Source organism: Eublepharis macularius, chromosome 12 (assembly GCF_028583425.1).
Source record: "Eublepharis macularius isolate TG4126 chromosome 12, MPM_Emac_v1.0, whole genome shotgun sequence".
Taxonomy (NCBI): Eukaryota; Metazoa; Chordata; class Lepidosauria; order Squamata; family Eublepharidae; genus Eublepharis; species Eublepharis macularius.
In genome coordinates, this window is record NC_072801.1 from 1,245,965 (window position 1) to 1,266,804 (window position 20,840).

At 55.9% G+C, this 20,840-nt stretch overlaps 2 protein-coding genes across 2 annotated transcripts; both read left to right on the forward strand.

The window, feature by feature from the left end:
- Positions 1 to 63: 63 nt before the first annotated feature.
- PALB2 (partner and localizer of BRCA2) lies at positions 64 to 10,709 on the forward strand. The gene is made up of 13 exons (XM_054993572.1): positions 64 to 160; positions 2,429 to 2,488; positions 2,594 to 2,687; positions 3,104 to 4,504; positions 5,126 to 5,757; positions 6,661 to 6,747; positions 7,160 to 7,321; positions 7,900 to 7,985; positions 8,483 to 8,632; positions 8,741 to 8,857; positions 9,229 to 9,316; positions 9,884 to 10,032; positions 10,177 to 10,709. The coding sequence occupies exons 1-13, from the start codon at positions 116 to 118 to the stop codon at positions 10,469 to 10,471; spliced, it is 3,366 nt and encodes a 1,121-aa protein (XP_054849547.1). The 5' UTR covers positions 64 to 115; the 3' UTR covers positions 10,472 to 10,709.
- Positions 10,710 to 10,837: 128 nt separating this feature from the next.
- On the forward strand, positions 10,838 to 13,252 carry NDUFAB1 (NADH:ubiquinone oxidoreductase subunit AB1). Its single transcript, XM_054993573.1, has 5 exons — positions 10,838 to 11,021; positions 11,195 to 11,305; positions 11,626 to 11,713; positions 12,581 to 12,692; positions 13,124 to 13,252. The coding sequence occupies exons 1-4, from the start codon at positions 10,902 to 10,904 to the stop codon at positions 12,670 to 12,672; spliced, it is 411 nt and encodes a 136-aa protein (XP_054849548.1). The 5' UTR covers positions 10,838 to 10,901; the 3' UTR covers positions 12,673 to 12,692; positions 13,124 to 13,252.
- Positions 13,253 to 20,840: the final 7,588 nt, after the last annotated feature.

The following is a 20,840-nucleotide window of genomic DNA, read 5'->3' on the forward strand; positions in this document are numbered from 1 at the left end:
CCGGAAGCGGCTTTATTCGCGCGTGCGCAGAAACTTTTCTTCTTCGGCGCGGTTTTTGCCGCGTCTGATCGGCGGTCCGAGCGAGGGGGCGTGGCCACCCTTTTCGGAGGCGGCGATGGACGCCCCGGCGAAGGCGGGCGGCGCGCGCGACAGGGAGGAGGTGGGTCGCCCCGGTTCGCTGTCTCTGCCCACTGAGCCTGCCTTGCGGGGTGGTTGTGAGGCTCAGGTGCAGGAAATGCTCTGGGCCTGAAAGTGTAACAGAAGGGAGAGGAGGGCAGAGGCGACTTTGTCTCCTCACGGGGGAGGGTCCCTGCTCTGAATGTTCATGGCTATTGAAAAACCTCCCTGCAGCTGGAAAAGGGCACTACGGCCAAGGAGAGTTCTTTCGTGCCGGCTTTCTAGTTGCAGCGGGGGGTCAAGTCCAGTGGCACCTTAGAGACCGACAAGATTTTCAGAGTGGCAGCTTCCCAAAGTCAGAGCTCCCTTCTGGAGATCCTTGGGCCTTTCTATCACAACCAAAGGTGGGAGGGCTTCAGGGTGTGAAGGAACAATGCAGCTGATTAGAGCAGAAATTAGCATCTGTAGAGGGATAAGAATCCGAAGTCCCGGAGGGGGGGGGGAGTTCTGTTGTTCTTAATATGCAAATAAACTTCGTTTTAGCAATCTCGTGTAATCTCCCCTTCAAGTCCTCTGTCTGAGGACAGCCGCTTTTAGGTCAGCAATGGACTGTCCTGGAAGATTAAAAAGTTCTCCTGCTGGTTTTGAGTGTTGTAATTTGTAATGTCAGATTTATGTCCATTTATTCTTTTGCGTAGGGACTGACCTGTTTGTCCAGTGTAGAGATTAGCAGGGCATTGTTGACATGTGATAAGATGAACAAGCGAGTGCACCTGAGATGGCATGACTGGTGTGGTCGCTAGGTCCAGTGATTCTGCTGTTGGACTAAATAGGGGGACACAGTAGGCATCTTGGTTTACTGCAGGCTGTGGTCCCAGAGTCCATGTCAGTGTTGGGAATTACATTATTTTGAGAGAGTGGTTTAAGGTTACAGGGCTGCCTGCGGGCAAAAAAAGGTTTGCCTCCCAATACTTGTGAGAGAAGCCTGCCCTTGTCCAGCGTAGGTCGCAAGTCGCTGATGATGATGGGTTGAGCTGCTTTTTGCTGAGAGCCGTATGTGACCCCCCCCCCAGCGGTGTTCCATTGTTTTGTGATCTGAGCCTGTCTTATAGCAGTTCATCCCTGGATATCCTTCTGGCTTTGTTGATCAGTTTCCTCACTACATCAGGTGGGGACTGTATTTCCAAAAATGTCCGTTGAAGATCCTGCAGGTGAGAATCTCTGTGGATTGGAATAAATGTGGTTGTAATGCAGAGCTTGGCTGTAGGCGACTTGTTTGGTGCGTTGAGGATGGTGACTGGAGACATGTAGAAATGTTTGCTGATCTGTGGGTTTTCGGCATAAGGTGGTTCTTAAGTATCTGTCCTGTATTTGCACAGTGATGTCTGGGAAACGGACTTGGTTAATTGCAGCAAGTTCCAGAGTGGGAAGCCGCCACTTGCAGCCTGCCCTGCCCCTTGTTCCCTTGCACATGTGAACTGTTCCTTTGGAGGGACAAGACTTACCTATCCAGTGGTCTTTATCCCCCACCCCCTTCCTCCAAGGAGATGGCAGCAGCATAGGTGGAGCTCCCTCTCTTTTATTCTCACAACAGCAACCCTGGGAAGTGTTCAGAGGCAGGGATACTTCCCCCTTGAGCATCTCCATTTTCCAGTGCACCTTTATGTTGAAAACTCCTAGCACCTAGAAAGCCAGCATAAAGGAATATTTTCTCCTGGCTGTGTTAATTTTCTAACTGCATGGTGGTTTTGTTAATGCAAAGGAATGTTCAGAGCTGGGTAAAAGCCCCACCTGGCCCCCACCCACTTTCTAAAAACACTTGGCTGGCACAATTGTGCCCCAGGGCATATGTGGGGGGACCCTTGCACCAAACCTTCCCTTCACGGCCCTGAGGTAGAATTTCTCTGCCTGGCCCCCTCAGTACTGAGCCCATGGCTCCACCTGGGCTGTTTGGCCAACTTGAGGTTTCCCAGCTGTCTGTGGCTGCAATAACTCCAGTGGTATATGGGAATGGATGTGTTCTGGGCCTCATCCTGCTTGATTCATGAGAGTTTCAAAGCTGGCCTCTTGCTCCCCAGCGTCCTGAGAAAAGGAGTTTGCAGGATGACAGCATCTGAGAGTGACTTGACCTGTGCAAATGAGGCGCCTTTATTGACACCACTGAAATTCCAGTCCTTTGCGTGGAAAGGGTGACTGTGGTCGCAATCTCTCTCGATGGGTTGTAATTTGGGGAGCAGAATTCCTGTCTAAACTGTTTACCTCTCCCTGGCGTGATCAGTAACAACAACCCTGTAATATCTGTGTCTTGTAGCTAAAGAAGAAGCTGACCTTACTGCAGAGAGAGTACACGAAGACGTTCAACATATTGCAGGTGGGTCAGCCTGGGGTCCTTTCCAGTTGGGGGTCAAGGAACAAGTTTGTGGAAGCTTTTTGCTTCCCAAGCCCCGTTGTGCAACAAATGTCTTGTTCTTTGTAGCGTGCTGAAAGAGCTGAGAGAGTCAAGAGTTACGTTAAGAACACCGTTGCGGAGCAAAACCAATTGCTAATGCAAGCTGAGGAGGACTCTGCAGGTAGCCAACTCGACACTGTGCTCGGCCCCCTGTTCTGGGACACCTGCGCGCCTCCAGCCCAGCCCTTCAGGCACCGGAGGGAGGGGAAGGCCGGGGGGCCTGGCTGGTTTTCCTTCTCTTCTGGAGGAAGGGCGCCCTTTTTGCTCTCTGTGCGGCGTGTCCTGAAGAGGTGCCCCCTTCAGACTCTGCTGCGGACAGTGCGGACAGAAAGAACCATCCTGCCTGCCTTCTGTTGAAAGGGCTGCTGCGTTGGGTATCTGAGATCTCTTTAGGAACTGAAACTCTTCTTTCTCTTTCCTGTTAACTAGCTGCAGTTAGTCTTCTAGAATTCTGCAGTTTTCAACTTTGGGGTTAAAACGTGCCTATTTTTACCGTCTCAATGGGGAACTTCTCAGGAATTGCCTTTCATTTCACAGGCTCCGTTGGCCAGGATGCTTCCAAGGCGTCAGAGAGCATCTCAGCTGGTTCTTGTTCCGAGACAAATGCCATGAAAGCTCCATCAGTCTCCTTCAATCTTGAGCCTGAGGAGTTCAGCCGAGAAGGCCCCTTGCCTGAGAACTCAGCCTTAGAAAGTACTGGCCGTGAGCACAGAAGAGTCCCGATTGCGCCTGTGTGGCCTGTTCCTGAAAGAAAGCAGAGCCGCCTGTCCAGAAGCAGATGCAAGGAGCGGTCCAGGGGGGCTTTGGAGGATAGAAGAGAATTTAATGAAGGGCTCAGCTTGGAGGGCCATCAGTCACCGGTCTTCAAGAGACACAGCAGCGGTTTCAATTCAAGCGTCCCAAAGATGCCTTTGGCGGCGGCGGCGGCAGAACAAGGAGGCACTGTTACCATGCCTGTGACACCTCAGGGGCCACTTGAGGAAGACGGCATCCCCAGAGTTCTTAGTCCACTTCCTGGCCATCAGCTGGAGGAGAGTCCAGGTCCCTCCCCTGAGCACCTGTGGAAGGCAGGTGGCTTTGCTACCCCTGAAGATTCAGCAGACAAGGACACCATTTTGCTTGCTGACCTGCAGAATATCTCAAAAGAAAAGGAGAAAGACAGGGAGGCTAAAGAAGATCTGTGTGGAAATGAAACACATCGAGAAAGAAGCCAGTCTGGGGAGTCACAGAGCACCAGCTGTTGTCGCAGTGCCTCTCCCGCTCTCAGGCCAGCAAAGAACAGTTCAGGGGCTGCGGCTGGCCCTCCCCTCCTGGAGGAGGGTGCTCCTGCTACCCCCGCCAGCAGCCGGTGGGACTCTTGCACAGTCGTCGAGGGGCTCCTGTTTCCAGCCGAGTATTATGTGAGGACCACCCGGCGAATGTCCAGTTGCCAGAGGGAGCTCAACCTGGCAGCGGTCATTCAAAGCCAACTGGGCAAGAGGAGGAAGGGCCAGGGAGTTGCCTTGAAGGAGCAGGCGGCAAAGCCCATCCCCTCCTCCCCAGGGCTGGTGGCAAGTAGTGCCCCTTCCCCGTCTTCTGATGCTGACCAGGAAAGCGGAAGTGGGTCTCATGTAGCATCCACGGAGAGCCCTGCTCCTGGGGATGGGTTGCCTCAGAGCAGGGCTCTCACCCAGCAGAGCAGAGCGGGGAGGCGGAAGGGGAGAAGGCGGTCCCGGCGCAGACCTCCAAGCCGTGGGGCACAAGGACTGTTGGCACTGATGAGTCTCAAAGGAAACAGCTCTCTTGTGTCCAGTGAAGTGTGTCACTCGGAGCCTCAAGAGCAGGATGGGAACCAGGACCGTGCCAGGGTGGAGCCAGCACAAAGCGGTGCAATGGCTTCACCTCAAAGAAAACCCTCAAGTTCCTCTCTGAAAAGCAAGGCGGGAAGAGCATCTTCAGGTTTGTGGTTCTGACAGGGTGCTGGGGGGGGGGATGAAAAATACCCCGTGGCCTCTTGATCGTCTTTTAGAGCACTTCAACATGACCGGGCCACGACCGCGTCTTCTGGCCCCTTTGGGGGGAATGGCCAGCCAGGGGACTTCTGAAGGCAGGGAGTTTTTGCTCTTTGCCTTTCTGGTCTGGGAGGCTTCGAGGGCAGTTCCCGGAGTGTTTCGTCCCACTCGGCTGCTTCAGGTGGCTCCTTCAGGACTGAGCAGGGGGGAAGACGGGCAGATTGAAGCCCTGCAGTGCAAGCCCTGAGCAAGACTCTTCAGGAGCATGGTAGAGTTCTTGTGCCACTCTGTTCATTTCAGTGGGGCTTGAGGAGCAGAACCTTCCTGCAGATGAGGGCAGAGGCGGGTGGATTTTCCTTCATAGATCTCCAGGTGTCTCAAGACTGCCTTGTCTGTGGAAGCTCGGGTGTCATGGGCCCTTCTGAGTATTGCGCTGCTGGTGTGGGACTGGGCTGTGCAGAGTGCTGGGCTGTGCAGAGTGCAATGCCTGCTGAAGTGTGTGCAAGAGCCGTGGATCCATCGACTGAGAGTCTGGAGTCATTGGTGAGTTTCTCTTTTGTGTTTGCAGGTGGAAGGGGGGGCAGGTTGTGTACAGGCGCTCCGGATCCTGCTTCTCTTGGCTGCCTTGGTATCCCCAGCATCGGTGGAAGGGCCAGACTCAAGTGGTTGCCTTCTGACTTGGACTTGCAAGAATTCCACTTACCCACAGATGAGTTTGGCTCCCTCAAATCAGAAAAAGTCAAAGCTTCTGCCAAAAAAGTGCTGGAAATCTTGGATGGTGGCAAGTCCCTCAAGTCCCTCCAGGGTGTTGATGTTGCCAGTCTTCAGGCAGCAGAAGAAAGCCTGGGTGGTGCTCTTCTTTCTCTGGAAGATGAGCCCCCTGAGCCCTTCCCTTTTCCACAGGGCTTGCACACGAGCAAGCTGCTCCTCTCTCCAGCCAATGCTGTCCCGGAGGGGGGAACCAGTCAGCTGGAGTCCCAGTTGCCCACTTCTCTTTTCCCTCTTGTGGGGGTAACTCCAGGCACACAGGACTGCTCTGGTGCCCCTCGGCAAGCACAAGCCGGTGCCCCTCAGGAGCCAAGCGTCTTATCAGCAGCTTTGAGCACATCAGCATGGGGCAAGGAGGAAGAACGATGCCACCTGGGGGCACTGTGGCCAGAGGATGAAGGGGGAGCCAACTGGGAGCCTGGCCAAGCAGCTGTAAGTATGGCGAAAAGGCAAGGACTGGCAGCCGTGCCTGGAGAGCACCACAAGGCCTCTGCAAACTACTTAAAAGGCAGAGGGGCCTCACTGCAGGTCCAGTCTGCCCCGCTTGCTTGTGGTCAGCACTGAAAAGGCCTGGGAGTTGCCCTGGGAGAAGGCAGAGATGTGGCTGGCAAAGCAGCCTCCGGGTCTTGCTACACAGCAGAGCAGTCCTAATGCCCTGCCTCCATCCTCTTCCCTGGGGGGGCATCTTCTCCCCATCTCTTTGCTCTGCCTCCAGAGCTCCTGTGCCTGTCCTCCCCCATCCCAAGGGCCTGTCTGAGGTTTCCCTGCTCCTTTTTCTCTTTGCTTCTTCTTTTTTTTTGCTTTCCTTTGCACCCCCCCCCCTCCGCTTTTTTGCAGCCACTCTCCTCCTTTGTGTGCATGCTCTCGGCCCTTTCTACTTCCCACCTCTCGGTTTTTGCGCCTGTTGACTCCCTTCTTCATGCCCGACATCACCCTCCAGATGTTAAGGTTTTCCTTTTCCCGGCCAGAGTGACCTTTCACTTTCCTCAGAGACACTGCATTGATGCCAGCGTTCTGTGGCTGAAAGTTTTCTCCTGAATGTCCACGGCATCAAAATAGCTCTTCGCAGAAGGCCGTGGTAGTTCCCAAGGGATAGGCCAGACAGAGCCTGCTAGATGTGGCAGGTCACTTGTCTCAAAGGCATTTGAGGCTGTCCCAGCCAAGCTTCTACTCACGGCCAGGATCTTTGGTGCTTTAGCCCTCCACCGCAGGGCTCAGTATACGTGGGAAGGGTTGACTCTGCAGCCTTCTCGGTTGAAAAGAGGGAGCCTGAGCCTGCTCTGGAACTCGGGTGGGGGGAGGTCATCCTCTCACTGTATCTCGATCCCTTCTCAGCAGCGTGAAGTGGTAGCAGAAGACTGGGCACGTGTGATGAAGGACTCCCAGGGAGGAGAACATTTGCAGATGACCTCAAAGCTGAAGGTGGGCGGGAGATAATGATGCGGCACTGCTGACGGCGGCAGTTTTGTGGCCTGCTTCTGTGCCAGTTGGAGGAGGCCTTGCACGTCCCCACGCCCGGGCGCAGGTGTGGGTCGTGGAGGAGTCTTGCGAGATGATCCTGTTCCAGGGTTCCATGGAACATCCAAGAGACAGATTTGCCCACTTGCATTCCAGTTTGTGGCTTCCAAGAAGACTGAAGCTTTGGCGCTTCTCTCTCTCCCGCCTCATAACTACTGGGTTATGGGGGAGCCCAGCAGCCTCCTCTTGGATTTTTGTGGCTGTGTGGTTTGGAGTCAAAAACATAGGGGTGGGGCTTTGTTGTGGACACCGCAACACTACGGCTGCTGTCTGGGGTAAGTAAATGCTTGCGCTGGAATAATTCTCTTGTATCCAGAATTTCTCTGGTTCCTGCTCTGTGGATGTGAGTGCTGTATGGTGGGGAGCAGCTGACTTCACAGAGTTGTGTATTGTGACTGCTTGTGAGACTTCCGTTGCCCTCTGGAGACATCTGGACTCTGGCTGCTGGGAGAAAGTCCACACCTGGAGCTTTGCCGAGGTAGAGGACAGCGCCACAAATGGTGTTGTGGGCCTGCTTTCCAGTGGCCACCACCTCTTTGGTGGTACCTGTTGCTTGTAGCAGTTCCCACAGCCGGTTCTTGGGATGTGCAGCCACTTGAGCTTGGGACCACCTCAAGAGCCTCAGGAGAGCCCCTCTTTCCAAGCAGTTGCCGCTGTTTGCACCTTCCTAGCAACATCAGCGTCCTCCCCACCCCTGCCCCACAGAATGAAAAGTTCTTTGCCACAGGAGACGTGTTCTAGACGTGGTGGGTCCTGGTGGATGGATGTGGCTGTGAGTCTGCCTCACTGTGTTGTCACTGTCCAACCCTCACCACCACCACCCCAAAGTGCAGAGAGCGCTCAGGGTTGGCTCAGAGCTTAGCTTTCCCAGCAGCACAGTTTGCAGCTGTGGAGTGAACACTTCAGCCCTGCAAGTGGGCTCGCTTTGGGGCTGACTTCCCAGTTGAGAGCTGCTGGTTTGCTTGCAAAGGGGCAGGCAAGGGTAGCTTTGGCTTGGCCTGAGGAGAGGGGAGTGTTGGTGAAGGTGGCTTGAACTCTGCAACTCCCTCCCTACAGGTCCCCGTCTTCCAAATCGTGCCCCTGCCGGGTGCTCACAACCTTGTGTGCGTGGCCTTGGGAGGCCTGGAGATAGCGGCGGTCAGGTGAGCCGCCTCGGAGGACTTTTTTTTCCAGGGCTCTTGGCCACTTTTTGAAAACAACAGCTGGCACGCCCAGTGAGACTGAAAACACGAGGAAATGGTCTCTTTTTCAGTAAGACAACTACAGTGCCCTTGGAAGAACATTTTAAAAACCCAGAATGTATCCATGCTTTGCGTCAAGGCTGGGGGGGCGGGGGTTGTGAACCATGCAGAGCTGCCTTATAGGGAGGTCTTGGAGGAAGCCGTGTGAGGAGTGAGCCCAGAGTGCAGAGAGTGTTTTGAAGAACTGCTGCCCCAGGTATATGTGGGTCCCATTCAGATCAGGCCACAGCACCTGAAGAGAAGGGGCTTAGACCTCTCCCTCCCCCATGCTGTTTCCCTAACCCCAAAACAGCTCAGGGGTTGGCTGTTTGCTCCTACCGGAGGCTGCCCATTAATTTCCCCCAACCGAGTGCAGGATCCAAACTGAAGGCTACCAAGTCCTCCTTCCTCCCCCACAGGCTGTTGTCTCCTTCTCTTGAGGATGGCGGTGTGAAGCAGCTACTGGTCAAGGCTGGAAAGATCAAAGCTGCTCTTGGCCTGAGCAGCAGGAGGTTGGTCAGCAGCTGTGACCGAGCTGTGGACATCTTTTCCTTCCCTGAAGCAGGAGGGTGAGAGAGGTGCAGGGGGTGGGGTGCACATGGATGCCCTCGGGGCCTTTTCCTGCCCCCTCTGCTTTCCCTGCCCTCTGTGACTCTGCTGGTGTCTTCCCTTCCTAGGAGCTACACGAGGCAGGCCTTGTTTCCTCCAGAGGAGGCCACTTTGGCGTTTGCTGCAGTGGCTGGGCTGGCTGAGGCTTTGGTTGGCTTGACGGCTGCCAACTGCCTAGTGGTCTGGTAAGCTGCTTGTCTGGAGTGCAGCTGGACTGTGCTGGGGCTGCCAGTCAAGCCTGTGACAGGAAGGCTCCTCTGCCAGGCTGGCCCTGCTCACTGAGGCTGGATCTCGCTGGAGCCCTGGGCACAGAGGGGCCTTGAGTCCCATCCTCCCGCCAGCCAGGCTCGTGTGGGCTTTTCTAGAGCAATCCCCCGGAACAGCAGTGCTCCCCTACCCGGCCCCCTTTCACTGCTGGGCTGCTGAGCCCTGTTGCTCACAGGGGCCAGAATTGGAACGTGCTTTTCTGAGCTGCCCCAAGAGCCACCAGAGCATCTCCTGTACAGCCCAACCCAAATCGGAATCCCCTGGAACGCTGCCGTCCTTCTTCCTGCAGGAACCTGAGAACTGGGCAGCTGCTGAGCAGGATGCTGCTAGGCTATGCCTACCCTGCGCCGGTGTGCCACCAGGCCTACTCCGACTCGGTATGTCAGTTGCGTAAAGTAGACAAAGCCACACCGGGGGGGCGGGGGGCTCAGAGATAGAAGGCACTCCCTCCCCCCCCCCCCCCGGCCGGCCATTCCTGGCACTCCTGGCATTCTGTCATCTTGCAGGGCACCAGTCAGGCTTTGAAGCCAGGAGGCCTTCTCTGGCTGCATGTGCTGGGGGCTGCTTGCACCCCATGGCAGCCTTCACCAAGGTCTGAGGGGCTGCCTGCCCTACAGTAGCCTCTTTTCACCGAGACTTGACTTACATGCATGCCTGAGCGTCTTCAGGGGACTCGGCAAGGCATCCTTCAATTGGCCAGGCAAGGGACACAAGCCTGCAGGCCCAGGATTTGAACATTTGTTCTGCTTAGTGGGGCGTAATGTTGTGTTTCAGACCTGCCTGGAACCCTAGTGGGTGTGGGAAGGTTGGGCTACGGCTGCATTGCAACTGATCCAAAATTGCTCTCCTGAACTTAGGGGCTTCTGCGCCCCGCCTCCCATATCCTGCTGGTGCCTGCACTGGCAGCAGATGGCCCCATTTCTACTCTCTCCCTTGTACCTCAGGGCCTCCTGTTTGTGGTATTAAGTCACCCGCATATGAAGAACACGGAGTCAGGTGGGAGCCCGGCCTTTCAGGTGGTGGCGTTCAATCCCAAGACGGCCAGAAGCTGCAGGGTGATGACGGCATCCGTGCCTCCAGGCCATCAAGGAAGGCAAGTTGAATCCCTGGCAAAGAGCCACTGGAACAGACGGCCACTGTGTGGGAGCTTGTTGGTCCTTCTTGCCCAGGCCTTTCTGGCACAAGGACCACTTCCTTTCTCAACGACTTTCCCTCTGTGTGTCTGTTTGGCTGCTAGGTACCTGGAAGGGGACGTGCGGGATGCGTCTGCAGCAGCCGTACTGACCTCTGGAGCCATCGCTGTGTGGGACTTGTTGCGGGGAGAGTGCACGGCGCTGCTGCCCCCTCGTGCTGAGGGGAGCTGGTCTCTTGTCAGGTGGTCCGTCACAGACCAGTTTCTGTTGGCTGGCCAGACAGGTGGCAACGTTTGCATTTATCGCTATGGGGTGAGGCAGGGATCTGCCCCAGAGACGGTCACCGCTGGAAAAAGTGCTTGTCCACCTGTCCTGGAGGACGGGCGTTCCTGGGCCTGAGGAGTTCCTCCCAGAGGGCTGCTTTTCCCTCCCAAGAGACTGGCAGGGCTGAGCGGCAGTTGGGTCCTGGCGAAGGGATTGGCAGGGAGCAAGCGGAGCCCAGGGCGAGGGGCTCAGCCCCTTGGTTGGCTGCTCCTCCCTGCTGGGCACTCTCCTTCACCACGTTCTCTCTGGGCAGGATGTTGTTGTTTTGTGCTGTCAGTTACAGGCACTATTAAACTTCGTTTTAAAAGGAAAAGGCCTGCTGACGTGTGTAGATGTGCGACTGGCAGGAGGGCTGCTTCGCCGGCCCTCCGCTTCTGCGCATGCGCGGGGGACAGCGTCCCCCCCTCTTCCCGGGGCGGGGCATGCAAATCTCGAGGCTCCGCCCCCTGCGGCTTCTGGGGGCGCGGGGCATTCTGGGAAGCAGCGCTCGCGGCGCGGGGTCACCATGGCGGCGCGTGTCCTCCTCGCGGCCTGCGCTCGCCGGTGCCTCCCCCGCGCCCCGCCGCGGCTCTTCCGCGAGGCCGCCGCCGCCGCCGCCCTCTGCGCCGCCGGGGGCCCCTCGCGGGTGAGTTGGGGGGGGGGGAAGCAGCGGCAGGGGCGGGCGGGCGACCTTGGGCCGGGCCTCCGCCGGGGGCGGGGCTTCCGCGGGGCTTCCGAACCGGGCCGCGGCGGCGCAGGCCGGGAGCGCCCGGGCTCCTGCCCCCCGGACGCGCGCCACCGCCCTCTGCTCTCCCGCAGGCGCTGCCGCCGTGCCGCCGCTTCGCCCACCTGCCCCCGCTGACGCTGGGCGGCATCCAGGAGCGCGTCCTGTACGTGCTGAAGCTCTACGACAAAGTGGACCCCGAGAAGGTGAGTGGCGGCCCCGCCGCCTCCTGCCGCTGCTGCCGCGGAGCGCCCCGGCCCGGCCGACGCGGGTGTGGGGGAACCAGGCAAGCAGGGGCCTCCGGGGCCTCCCCAGGGTCTCCGCCGCGCCCACGTGGTTTCGCCCCCGGCCTTGGGTGGATTTCCAGGCTCCACGGCCTGCCTTCCCTGCTTGCCTGGTCCACGGAGCCGCTGGAACAGATGGCCACTGTACGAGCCTTTCTTAGGACCACGACAGGGTCATGAGAATGCGTTCCTGGGTGTGTCGGTGCTCCAGGGCAGCCTTTGTTTTCTTCCACCCTTTCCAGCTGACAGTCACGTCCCACTTCATGAAAGACCTGGGCTTGGACAGTCTGGACCAAGTGGAGATCATCATGGCCATGGAGGACGAGTTTGGTAACGCTGCTGTGCCATAAGGCCCTTTTAACGTGACAGCTCAGAAGGCCTGGGAGGGCGGGAGGGAGTCAAGCTTCAGGCAGGTGACTAAGAAGCATCGCAGATCTGTTTAGAAAATGTGGGCTTCAAAGGGGCGATTTCCAAAGTATGCTCTTGGAGCAGTGGCTGTCGGTGAGGGTCAGCTGCGACTCCCTGAGGGAAGCTTCAGCTGCAAGCGCAGGTTTGCCCGGCGTGTTCGTCCCCTGCGACCCTGGGCACAGCATCAGAGAAAGGGCATCCTCAACTGCGAGTTTCGCATCCGCCCTGCCATGCCTTCCTAGCGATGCTGTGCGCTCTCCCACTTCCCTCTGCTTAGGTTCTTAGACCCACGGAGTATCAGAGAGGCAGAGTCATCCAAGTTGCCTAGCCTGCCCTTCTGCAGCTTTGTGCCTGGTGAGAAAAGCCAGCCTCAAAGCAGAGCCTTCCTCATCTGTCTCTTCATTGCTGGGGATTTTCTTGCTTGTAGGCTGGGCTGCTGCTTTCTGACAAGGCACAAAACCTTTCGGGAAAAGACGCTGCTCAGCTTTTCCTTGCCACAGTACCCCAGTTCCCTCATGCCTGCCGTCTTTGCTGACAAGCGGCTATTGTTCGAACGTAGCAAGTGGATCCTGACAGTTTCAGATACCTTATGTCAGGCCTCCTAAATATCCCTGGAAGCAGGGTTAAAGGGCCCTCCCTGATACACACACACACACACACCCACACCGTGTATTCATATCACTGTCAGGAGGCAAGTGGGAGCCCTCCCCTCTCTGTCCGGAGGCACCTTTGTTTCTGGCTGGCTGGGACTGCTTCTCCTGAGGACTAAAGAGGGCCAATCTCTTCCAGGCTTTGAAATCCCAGATGTGGAAGCAGAGAAGTTGATGTGTCCGCAAGAGATTGTTGATTATATAGCAGATAAGAAGGACGTTTATGAATAAGTGTTTGTCAAGCTGAACAGGTAGGGAAGAGCCTGGCAGTGCGCAAACTCTAGGAGGGGGGGGGGGGGATGCTGTGAGTGGGAGACCCAGGGAGCCTCTGGAGCTGGGCCAGGATGGCAGCGTTGGTCTCTGTTCCTCTTCCTCCTAGAGGGGATCATATAGAAATGGAATGATGCGGGGTGGGGGGGCAGGGGTTAAACTAGGGTGGCTGGATTTGGCTCCTGCTTGAGATGTGGCCTCCCTTTATGGGTGTGGCTTGGCTCACTCATTCAAGCAACGGTTAGCAGTGTGGCTTGGGTAGCCCAGTGGAAGACCATTTCACCCTCTGAGCTCTGAAACTGGTGCTGAGGAGAGGCTTTGGAGGGCATCCCTCTCGCCCTTTTTCAGCGCTCTTTTTTGTTGCCAACGGTTTCTGACTTCTCCAAATCTTCTGTTTACTTTTCTCCTGCAGGTAATTTTGTTTCTTCCCGAGGGTTTGGCAGTTGTCTGGAGCAAAGGGGTGTGATCCTCAGATGAATAGTGATCAGCAGTTGTATTTAAAGCAGTATAAATATCTTTGTTGAATAAACCTAAGACTGGGCGTGCCTTCTTCTTTCTCCCTTTTGGTGGTTCCAGACATGCCTTCCTTGCCTTCGTTCTGTACCGACAGGCGTGAATAAAAGTACTTCTGGTTCTGCTTGTGTGACTCCAAACAGACAAAAAGGTAGCAGGGAGGGGGTGACTAAAGGTCCTGGAGTCAGCTGTGGGTGCTCAGCCATGGGGACTGTCGGCCTCACCTGCCTTCTAGCAGATAAGAGGGGAGAGCTGTGCCAGTGAGCCCTTGTATTTATTTTAATTTTTTTAAATTTATTTTTTATTTTTAACCCGCCCTCCCCACAAGTGGGCTCAGGGCAAGAGGTGCAACATTGATTAAAATACAACTTCTTTGTAGAAAGGCTGGAATTGAAAAGGAAGGGGAGGGGCAGGCTAGATTTCCCTGGCTGGGAAAGGAGTGGTGGCCCAGAACCTGCTGCACTCCCTCCACTCACCCCCTTAGATAATGATGGACGCCTCCATTTTCCTTCACAGGTAGAAAAGGGAGGTCTCTGCTGAGGTGCTTGAACCTGCCCTTCCCGCTTTCTGCCTAGCTCTCGATCTCCCAGGGGAAATGGCATGTGTCCTTAATGTGTCCTATCTGGGATGTCGGTTTTGGAGTTTGGGCCCCTGCCTCAGGGCCTACAGCCTTCAGGAGGTTTAAGGAAACACAGAGGGCAGGAGGTGTGGAGCAGAACGCTCTGGCTTCTGGCTGTCCTACATCAAAAGGTGCCCCAGCCGCCAAAGGGGGGTGAGGACTGGAGGTGCCTCGCTCAGCACGGTCAACAAAGGAGGCCGCTCCTGGCACAGGGCGTGCAGGGAGAGCGGCCCATTGAGGTGCCAGTTTGGGATACTCTGTAAAGCAGCTTTTCCTGGAGGTGGGCAGTGGGGAGAGACCAGGGTTGCCATCTCCAGTTTGGGACATTCCTAGAGATTTGGGGATGGAACTTACAAAGTGGGGGTTGGGGAGGGGGTGGACCTCAAGGTGTAAGTGTCCAAAGCAGCTGTTTCCTATATCCAAAGGAGTTGGCCTGACTGCATCTGACGAAAGTTTATGCTACAATAAACTTGGTTGGTCTTAAAGGGGCTACTGGACTCTTTACTTGTTTCCTATATGGAAGTGACCTTTGGTGGCTAGAGACCAGTTGGAGTTCCAAGTGTGCCCCAGACCCCGCTTGGAGGCTGGTCCCCCTAGGACAGCCCTAGCTGTGGGGCAGGCATCCTTTTCAGGCTGGAGGCAGAGGTTCTCCAGTGTGTGTGGGGGGGGGGGTGGATGCGAGTGAGGAGTCCTGAGCTGTCTGCACCAGAGCCTGGCCGTGGCCAGCTGGCTTCCCAGGGGCTGCTGCAGCAAGGGCCCCCTGCACTGAAGAGGGGCGTTTGCAGTGGGTCTCGCCTGCCGGGAGAGGCCTGCGCAGGAGGGGAGGCGGCAAAAGAGGGGGGCGGGGTCCACAGCTCAGCCCCTGTGGACCTCATTCTGCTGGGCCGGGAGAAGCCTCCTTGGGCCCCGCTGTGCCTCTTGGCGCCGCAAGCTTCGCCACTTGGGAAGGGCCCCCGAGTGGCTTCGCCTGCTCCCCGGCCGGCTAGCGGGGTCAGCCGAAGCTGAGCGCAGTCATTGCCCCGCGGCCCGCCGGAGTCTTGGGGTAGGGGCTGCGCTGGGCTGGGCGGCGCTTCCAGTCGGGCCGCCGCATGAGGGGGAGCGCCGAGGGGAAGGGGCCGCGGCGGCGGCGCTGGGAGGAAAGCGGCGAGGGCGCAGCAGGGGGAGCCGCCGCCGCCGCCTCTTGCAGTGCTGCTGGACGCCGCAGGGCAGGGAAGGCGGGCGAGGAGAGCCGCTGCTGGGGCTGGTCTCGGGGCGCAGCGAGGGGCTCGTGGCCCTCCGGGGCATCGGCAGGAGCCCCGCCCGAAGAAGCGCGAGCGGCCCCCGCGCCGGCCTGGCGGCGCTCTCTGCCCGGGCCGGCGGCGCCGCCTTCTCGCTCGCCCGCCCGCCCGCTGGCTCCTGGGGCCGTTTGGGTCCCGCGCGAAAACAGGGCGGCCGCCTGCCCGGGAGGGCCGAGGAATGCTCCGCCGCGTCTGGGCCGGTTGCCGAGCCTCCCCGCGCTTTGCCGGCCGCTCGCGAGCGGGAGCCCCGGGCTTCTCTTTGCCCTTGCTCGGCACCTGCCCGGGGCAGCCTCGCTGCCACGGCCCGGCCCTGCCGCCTGCCCCAGTCCCCGGCGCTGGCTCGGGGCGCCTCAGCTCCGCCTGGCGGAGGGCTGGCTGCTCGCCCGCGGCCGCGCGGGTGGCGCCGTGCCGACTCTTCGGCCCTGGAGGCGCGCGGGCGCGGGCGCGGGCTGGTCGGCTTGGAGCAGACGGGAGGCCGCAGCTCTCGGGGGGCGTCTTCGGGCGGGGCTCTCGGCGGAAGCCGTGCTGGTCTGCAGGGGGGCGGCCACTGGCGGCACCCGAGAGGCGCGCCCGGCTCCCCGCAAACCGAGCTCTCCGGGACCCGCCGGCCTTGGCGGACGGGGCTGGCCTCGCCCCCGGGATTTGGCTCCATTCCTTGTTCCAGCCCTGCCGCCGCCGCCGCCGCCGCATTGACGGCCCACGGGACCCCCGCCCGCCCGCCCGCCCGCCTCGGAGCCCCAGGGCTTCTGCGCGGGAGCCCCGCGGCGCGGCGCGGCGCCTCTCCTTGCTGGGCGGCTGGAGTCGCCCGCCGAGGGCTGGGCGCTGTGCTGGGCGGCGCGGCTGCTGGGCTCCCTGCCGGGCCCCCTCTGGGCAACAAAAACTGCGAGGAAACGCAGCCTCTAAAGACAGCATACATACAAACTCTCCTGTGTGGAATCAATGCTTAGCGAAATTTTAATCCACAGGTAATAAAATATAATAAAATCTATAAATTGGCCAATGGTCTAATAACTCAGTAAATACAATTTACAAACCCTTATATGTTGATTTATTAACTCCCTCCGTCTGAGCTGCGAAGAAAACAAGGCCCTGGAGGAAGGCTTGTACCAGCGCTTCGTTCTCCTGGCCCTTTCTTACACACTGGGGGCAATAATGCCGGTCCCACTTTGGGGTCAGGGAACACTTTCCTCCAGGCTAGTTTGGCCAGGGATCCGGGAAGTGTTTTGCTGTCTTCTGGACACCGTGCAGGGGTCACGCTAGTGTGTGCGGAGGGGGGAGATGGTTGTGCATTTCCTCCATTGTGCAGGGCTGGGACTGGATGACCCTGGAGATACCTTCCCACTCGGTGGTTCTAAGGAACGTTCAGAGTTTACATATGAAGGTTAATTTCCACACGTCAAAGCTCCCTTTGTGAGATTCCTAGGTCAAATTGATCCCATTTCATATTATTCATCAGAGTATGCATATCTATGCAAGAAGCTTATTATGAAGCCCGATGCCTTTAACACTTATCGTTCACAAATCTTCAGCTAGCAAGAAAAACTCGCCAGGGACAATGCAAGACTCTAAAAAGACTCTAAAAACATAAAAATTGTAGATCGTGTCTTACTTTATAGGCAGCACAGAAACAATCATGCACACACACACACACACCCTACTTCATGGCACAGCCATGCCCAAAATTTGATGTATAATCCCATATCAGGTCTGTAGCCACAGACTGAACAACAAACATTACTCACCCACTGCTTTGCAGGAGCACCATGGTGCAAAAATGTGGTTGGAAAGGATGGATGCTCTGGATTTTTAAAAGGAGTCACCCAGAACTTACCATACCATTCCATATCACGTCTGTAACCACAGAATGCACCACAAGTATCACACCTTCACTGCTGCATAGCTGATGCCACAGCACAAAAACGTGATTCCAAGGCACAGATCCTCATGGATCCTAGGGATTTTTACATGAGGTAACTCAAAATGTGCCATTCAATCCCATAGCATGTCCATAGCCACAGCCTGAACCACTCATGTGACATATCCGCATCTTTGTGGCACTGCCACAGGGGAAAAACATGCATCCAACACATGGATCCTCCTGGATCCTCAGGAATGTTACATGCACTCACCCCAAACTCATTATACAATCATGTATCACAGCCACAGCCTGAACCAGATATCAGGGATCTGCTGCTTCAGGGTGTCTCCACAGCACAAATAAATGGATCCAAAGCATGGATCCTCAAGGAACCTCAGCATTAGAATTTGGATCCTGTTTCCTGGAATACAATTAATGTTCGGTGTTCCGGATAACGGTCCCATTCACTATTTGGATCCAATTTTTTCCCGGGAATCTCAAATATATTTGCCAGTTATTCCCTATGGAGCAAACTATTTGTGGGATTGAAGGAGGCCTTTTTAAGTGAGCTCCACTAAAAGTGTAGGGATCCTAATTCTTCTTGTCCATTAAAGACTCCCCAAGTTTCAAGAAGTTTGGACCTAGATGCCCAATTCTATGTACCCCTGAAAAAGCAGCTCCCAGCCACTCTCTATTGTTTCCAGAGATGGGGTAAGTCTTTCCAGGGCTAAGATACCTTAACCAGACACACTGGGCACCCCTTGGCCAAAAGCCAGTCCCAATGCAAGCTAAACCAAGAACGCTCAACAGAACCAACGTCAAAGCAGAGGATCATAGCAGAACCAATGTCAAACCTGAGACTCTTGCCCAGAACCAAATTGAAGCAAGGGACACTGTTGCAAGCCCAATAGAACCACTGTGAGTCAATGCCAGGAAGAACCAGGGCCAATGTGGGAACACCACAGGACAGAACCAAGCACCAGCATCAACCATCCAGCAGAAGCACAGGCAATGGCAAACACACAGACACACACACACACACAGACACACACACACACACAGAGGTTCCCCCCCACTCCTGCAAAGAAGAAAGTTAGCAGGACACAAGAACAACAAAACAGCATTCGCTACCTTCTTTTATTGGTGTTTCTGCGGGTTTGCTTCTGCTTGTTTTAATTTAAAATTTTGGCATGGTCATGGTGTCAAATTCCCTAATATCTCTCTGAATCTTCCTGTTCCAGTGGTAAGAGGACAGCGTTTTTGGTGCTGTTTTTCTTAATTTTCCGTACAGATTTTTGCTAAGATTGGTAGAGTTTTTTTTTTTTTAGGGCAGAAGATTCCAAGTTGGAATGTGCATTTTGTTGTGTGCCCAGTGTATAAAGTGTCCCAGTGTATAAAGTGTCTACCTAATTTTTAGTTGGGGAAGGGTGCTTTTCACCGTCACCCCAACACAGAATGACAGAGTTGCAGGCACCGGGTTCTCACTTCACTCGCTCTGAAGTCCAGAGTTGGGAAACTGAAGGGCGACAAGCTGACCTTCAGGAAGTCCAATGGCTCAACTCTACAGGGGAGCAGCGAAGGCATGAGAGGAGCCCTTGAGCTGTGAGAAACAGGCCTGGCCAGAGCGTGAGCAGAATGGCATGGAATGCACAGAAATGTCGGGTGCTGGAGAGAGAGAGACTCAGAGTCTTGGTTAAGCTTGAGAAAAGAAATGAGATTTCTGTATTGTAAGAACTCCATACTAGATAGGAAAGAGAATAATAATAATAACATTCGATTTATATACCGCCCTTCAGGACAACTTAATGCCCACTCAGAGCGGTTTACAAAGTATGCCATTATTATCCCCACAACAATAATCACCTTTTGAGGTGGGTGGGGCTGAGAGAGCTCCAGAGAGCTGTGACTACTAGCCCAAGGTCCCCCAGCTGGCTTCAAGTGGAGGAGTGGGGAATCAAACCCGGCTCTCCAGATTAGAGTCCCGCACTCTTAACCACTAGACCAAACTGGCAAGATCCCTATCTAGGTATCTAGTCTAAGGCTGGCAATGGATGGCAGAAGTTCTGCATTCACGGTTCGAGATGGAAAGCAAGGGGTTAATGTGTGACAGAGGAAGAAAAAGGTGTTACAAAGAGTAAGTCCTGAGGATAGCAATGGCACATCAAAGGAATAATGCCAGGGGGGGGGCAGTAAGGAGCAGAGGGTAAACAGCTCCCTGAGTCTCTGACCTCTCTACCATTCTAACTGGCTTGTCCCCTGTGAAACCCGAGTAAGGGGACAGCATTAGTTCTCTTCTTACACAAACTGCCTCTTTCTTGGCCCAGTAGCTCAGAGGACAGGTGGTATACAAATTGCAGAGCCTTGATAGGTAGTCCCTGACTATTGCCTCTGCCATATCCTCTCCCAGGCGCCTCCTTTTCCCAGAGGGGCAAGTCCCTTCCCCATGACCACCGTCTCCATAGGAGAGTGGCCATGGGGAAACCTTGCCAAGAAGGGGAGGTGTGAAGGCCAGCTCGTCTCCCCCCCTCCCCCACTGCCCGCAGGGTATCCCTCCTGACCTGCACACACTATACCCGCTCAGAAAGTTCCCTTCTTGATGTGTGGGTCCTATATGGTTGCCAACATGTGTAATTTGTTCTTGATGAAAGGTTGCAGCCAGGACTTGATGCCCTGTTACAGACATCTCACAAACACATGCGCGGCTGGAACAACGTCTGCCTGTCGTGTGCCTGGGTCCAGAAGGGAGCTCACTTCCCCCTGAAGCATCTGAATGACCAGACCAGGGGGGGGTCACCGTTAGGGGTGTGCACCCCCCGCCAAAATTCCTGGCAGTGAATGGCAGTGAAGCCTCCCGCCATTAGCATTCCACACCCTGGGAAACTCTTACAGGATGACTCAGCTCAACCCCACCCCTCCTGAGTCGATATAAATGACCTGCCAACACCTTTTCCACACTGTGACACTGAGAGATCTCTGTCTTTTGGTGCTACACCTCTGAAGATGCCAGCCACAGCTGCTGGCGAAACGTCAGGAACTACAATGCCAAGACCACGGCTATACAGCCCGGAAAACCCACAACAACCATCGTTCTCCAGCCGTGAAAGCCTTCGACAATACATCAAATTCCTGGTGATCTGGAATCCCTGAAAGCCAGGTCAGTTTCTCTAATCGTGATTTATCCTTCCATTATTCCCAATGAGGAAATAATTCCCTATGAGGTGGGGGGGATTTTTCAAGAGGGGGGAGGAAACTCCACCAGACCCAGGGAACCTCCTTTCCCCTGTCCATTAAAGACTCCCCGCCACATTTCAGGGAGATTGGATCCAAGGGCCTAATTCAACGGGCCCTGTCAAAGGTGCCCCCCAGCCAAACTCCATTGTTTTATACGGGGAAACATTTCCAAGGCTTTACAGGCATTTAGCAAAGGCAACCCCTGGCCAAAAGCTAGTCCCAAATGCTAGTCCCACTCCCAATGCAAGGTGAACTAATAAACCTGAACAGAAACAAACGGAACCAATGTCAAACCAGCGGATCCCAACGTCAAACCAAGGAACCACAGCGAAGGGTCCCTTGTAACTGGAGCCGGGGTGGGAGGAGGGCTTGCCAGAGCCACCCAGCGTAAGCGGCAGCTGGTGGTGGCTTGATGGGCTCTTTTTGAGAGGGTTGGGGGAGCGGGATGGGAGGGCGATCCATATTCTGCCTGACGCCTCCTCCTCCTCCACCCTGCCAGCCTCATGCCACTCTCCTGCCACCACGTGGAGCTTGACTCTGCTTTGTGCCACTGCCACCTTGCTTGCTGCTGCTTTGGTTCTGCTGCAGCTGCCAGCTAGAGTAGCTGCCTTGGCCAAATAAATCTGGCCAA

Coding starts and splice junctions, on each gene's coding strand:
- NDUFAB1 (XM_054993573.1), top strand. CDS start 10,902: ATGGCGGCGCGTGTCCTCCTCGCGGCCTGCGCTCGCCGGTGCCTCCCC. Junction 11,022..11,194: donor CCGCCGGGGGCCCCTCGCGG/GTGAGTTGGGGG, acceptor GCTCTCCCGCAG/GCGCTGCCGCCGTGCCGCCG. Junction 11,714..12,580: donor GGCCATGGAGGACGAGTTTG/GTAACGCTGCTG, acceptor AATCTCTTCCAG/GCTTTGAAATCCCAGATGTG.
- PALB2 (XM_054993572.1), top strand. CDS start 116: ATGGACGCCCCGGCGAAGGCGGGCGGCGCGCGCGACAGGGAGGAG. Junction 5,758..6,660: donor GGGAGCCTGGCCAAGCAGCT/GTAAGTATGGCG, acceptor ATCCCTTCTCAG/CAGCGTGAAGTGGTAGCAGA. Junction 7,322..7,899: donor ACACCTGGAGCTTTGCCGAG/GTAGAGGACAGC, acceptor CCCTCCCTACAG/GTCCCCGTCTTCCAAATCGT.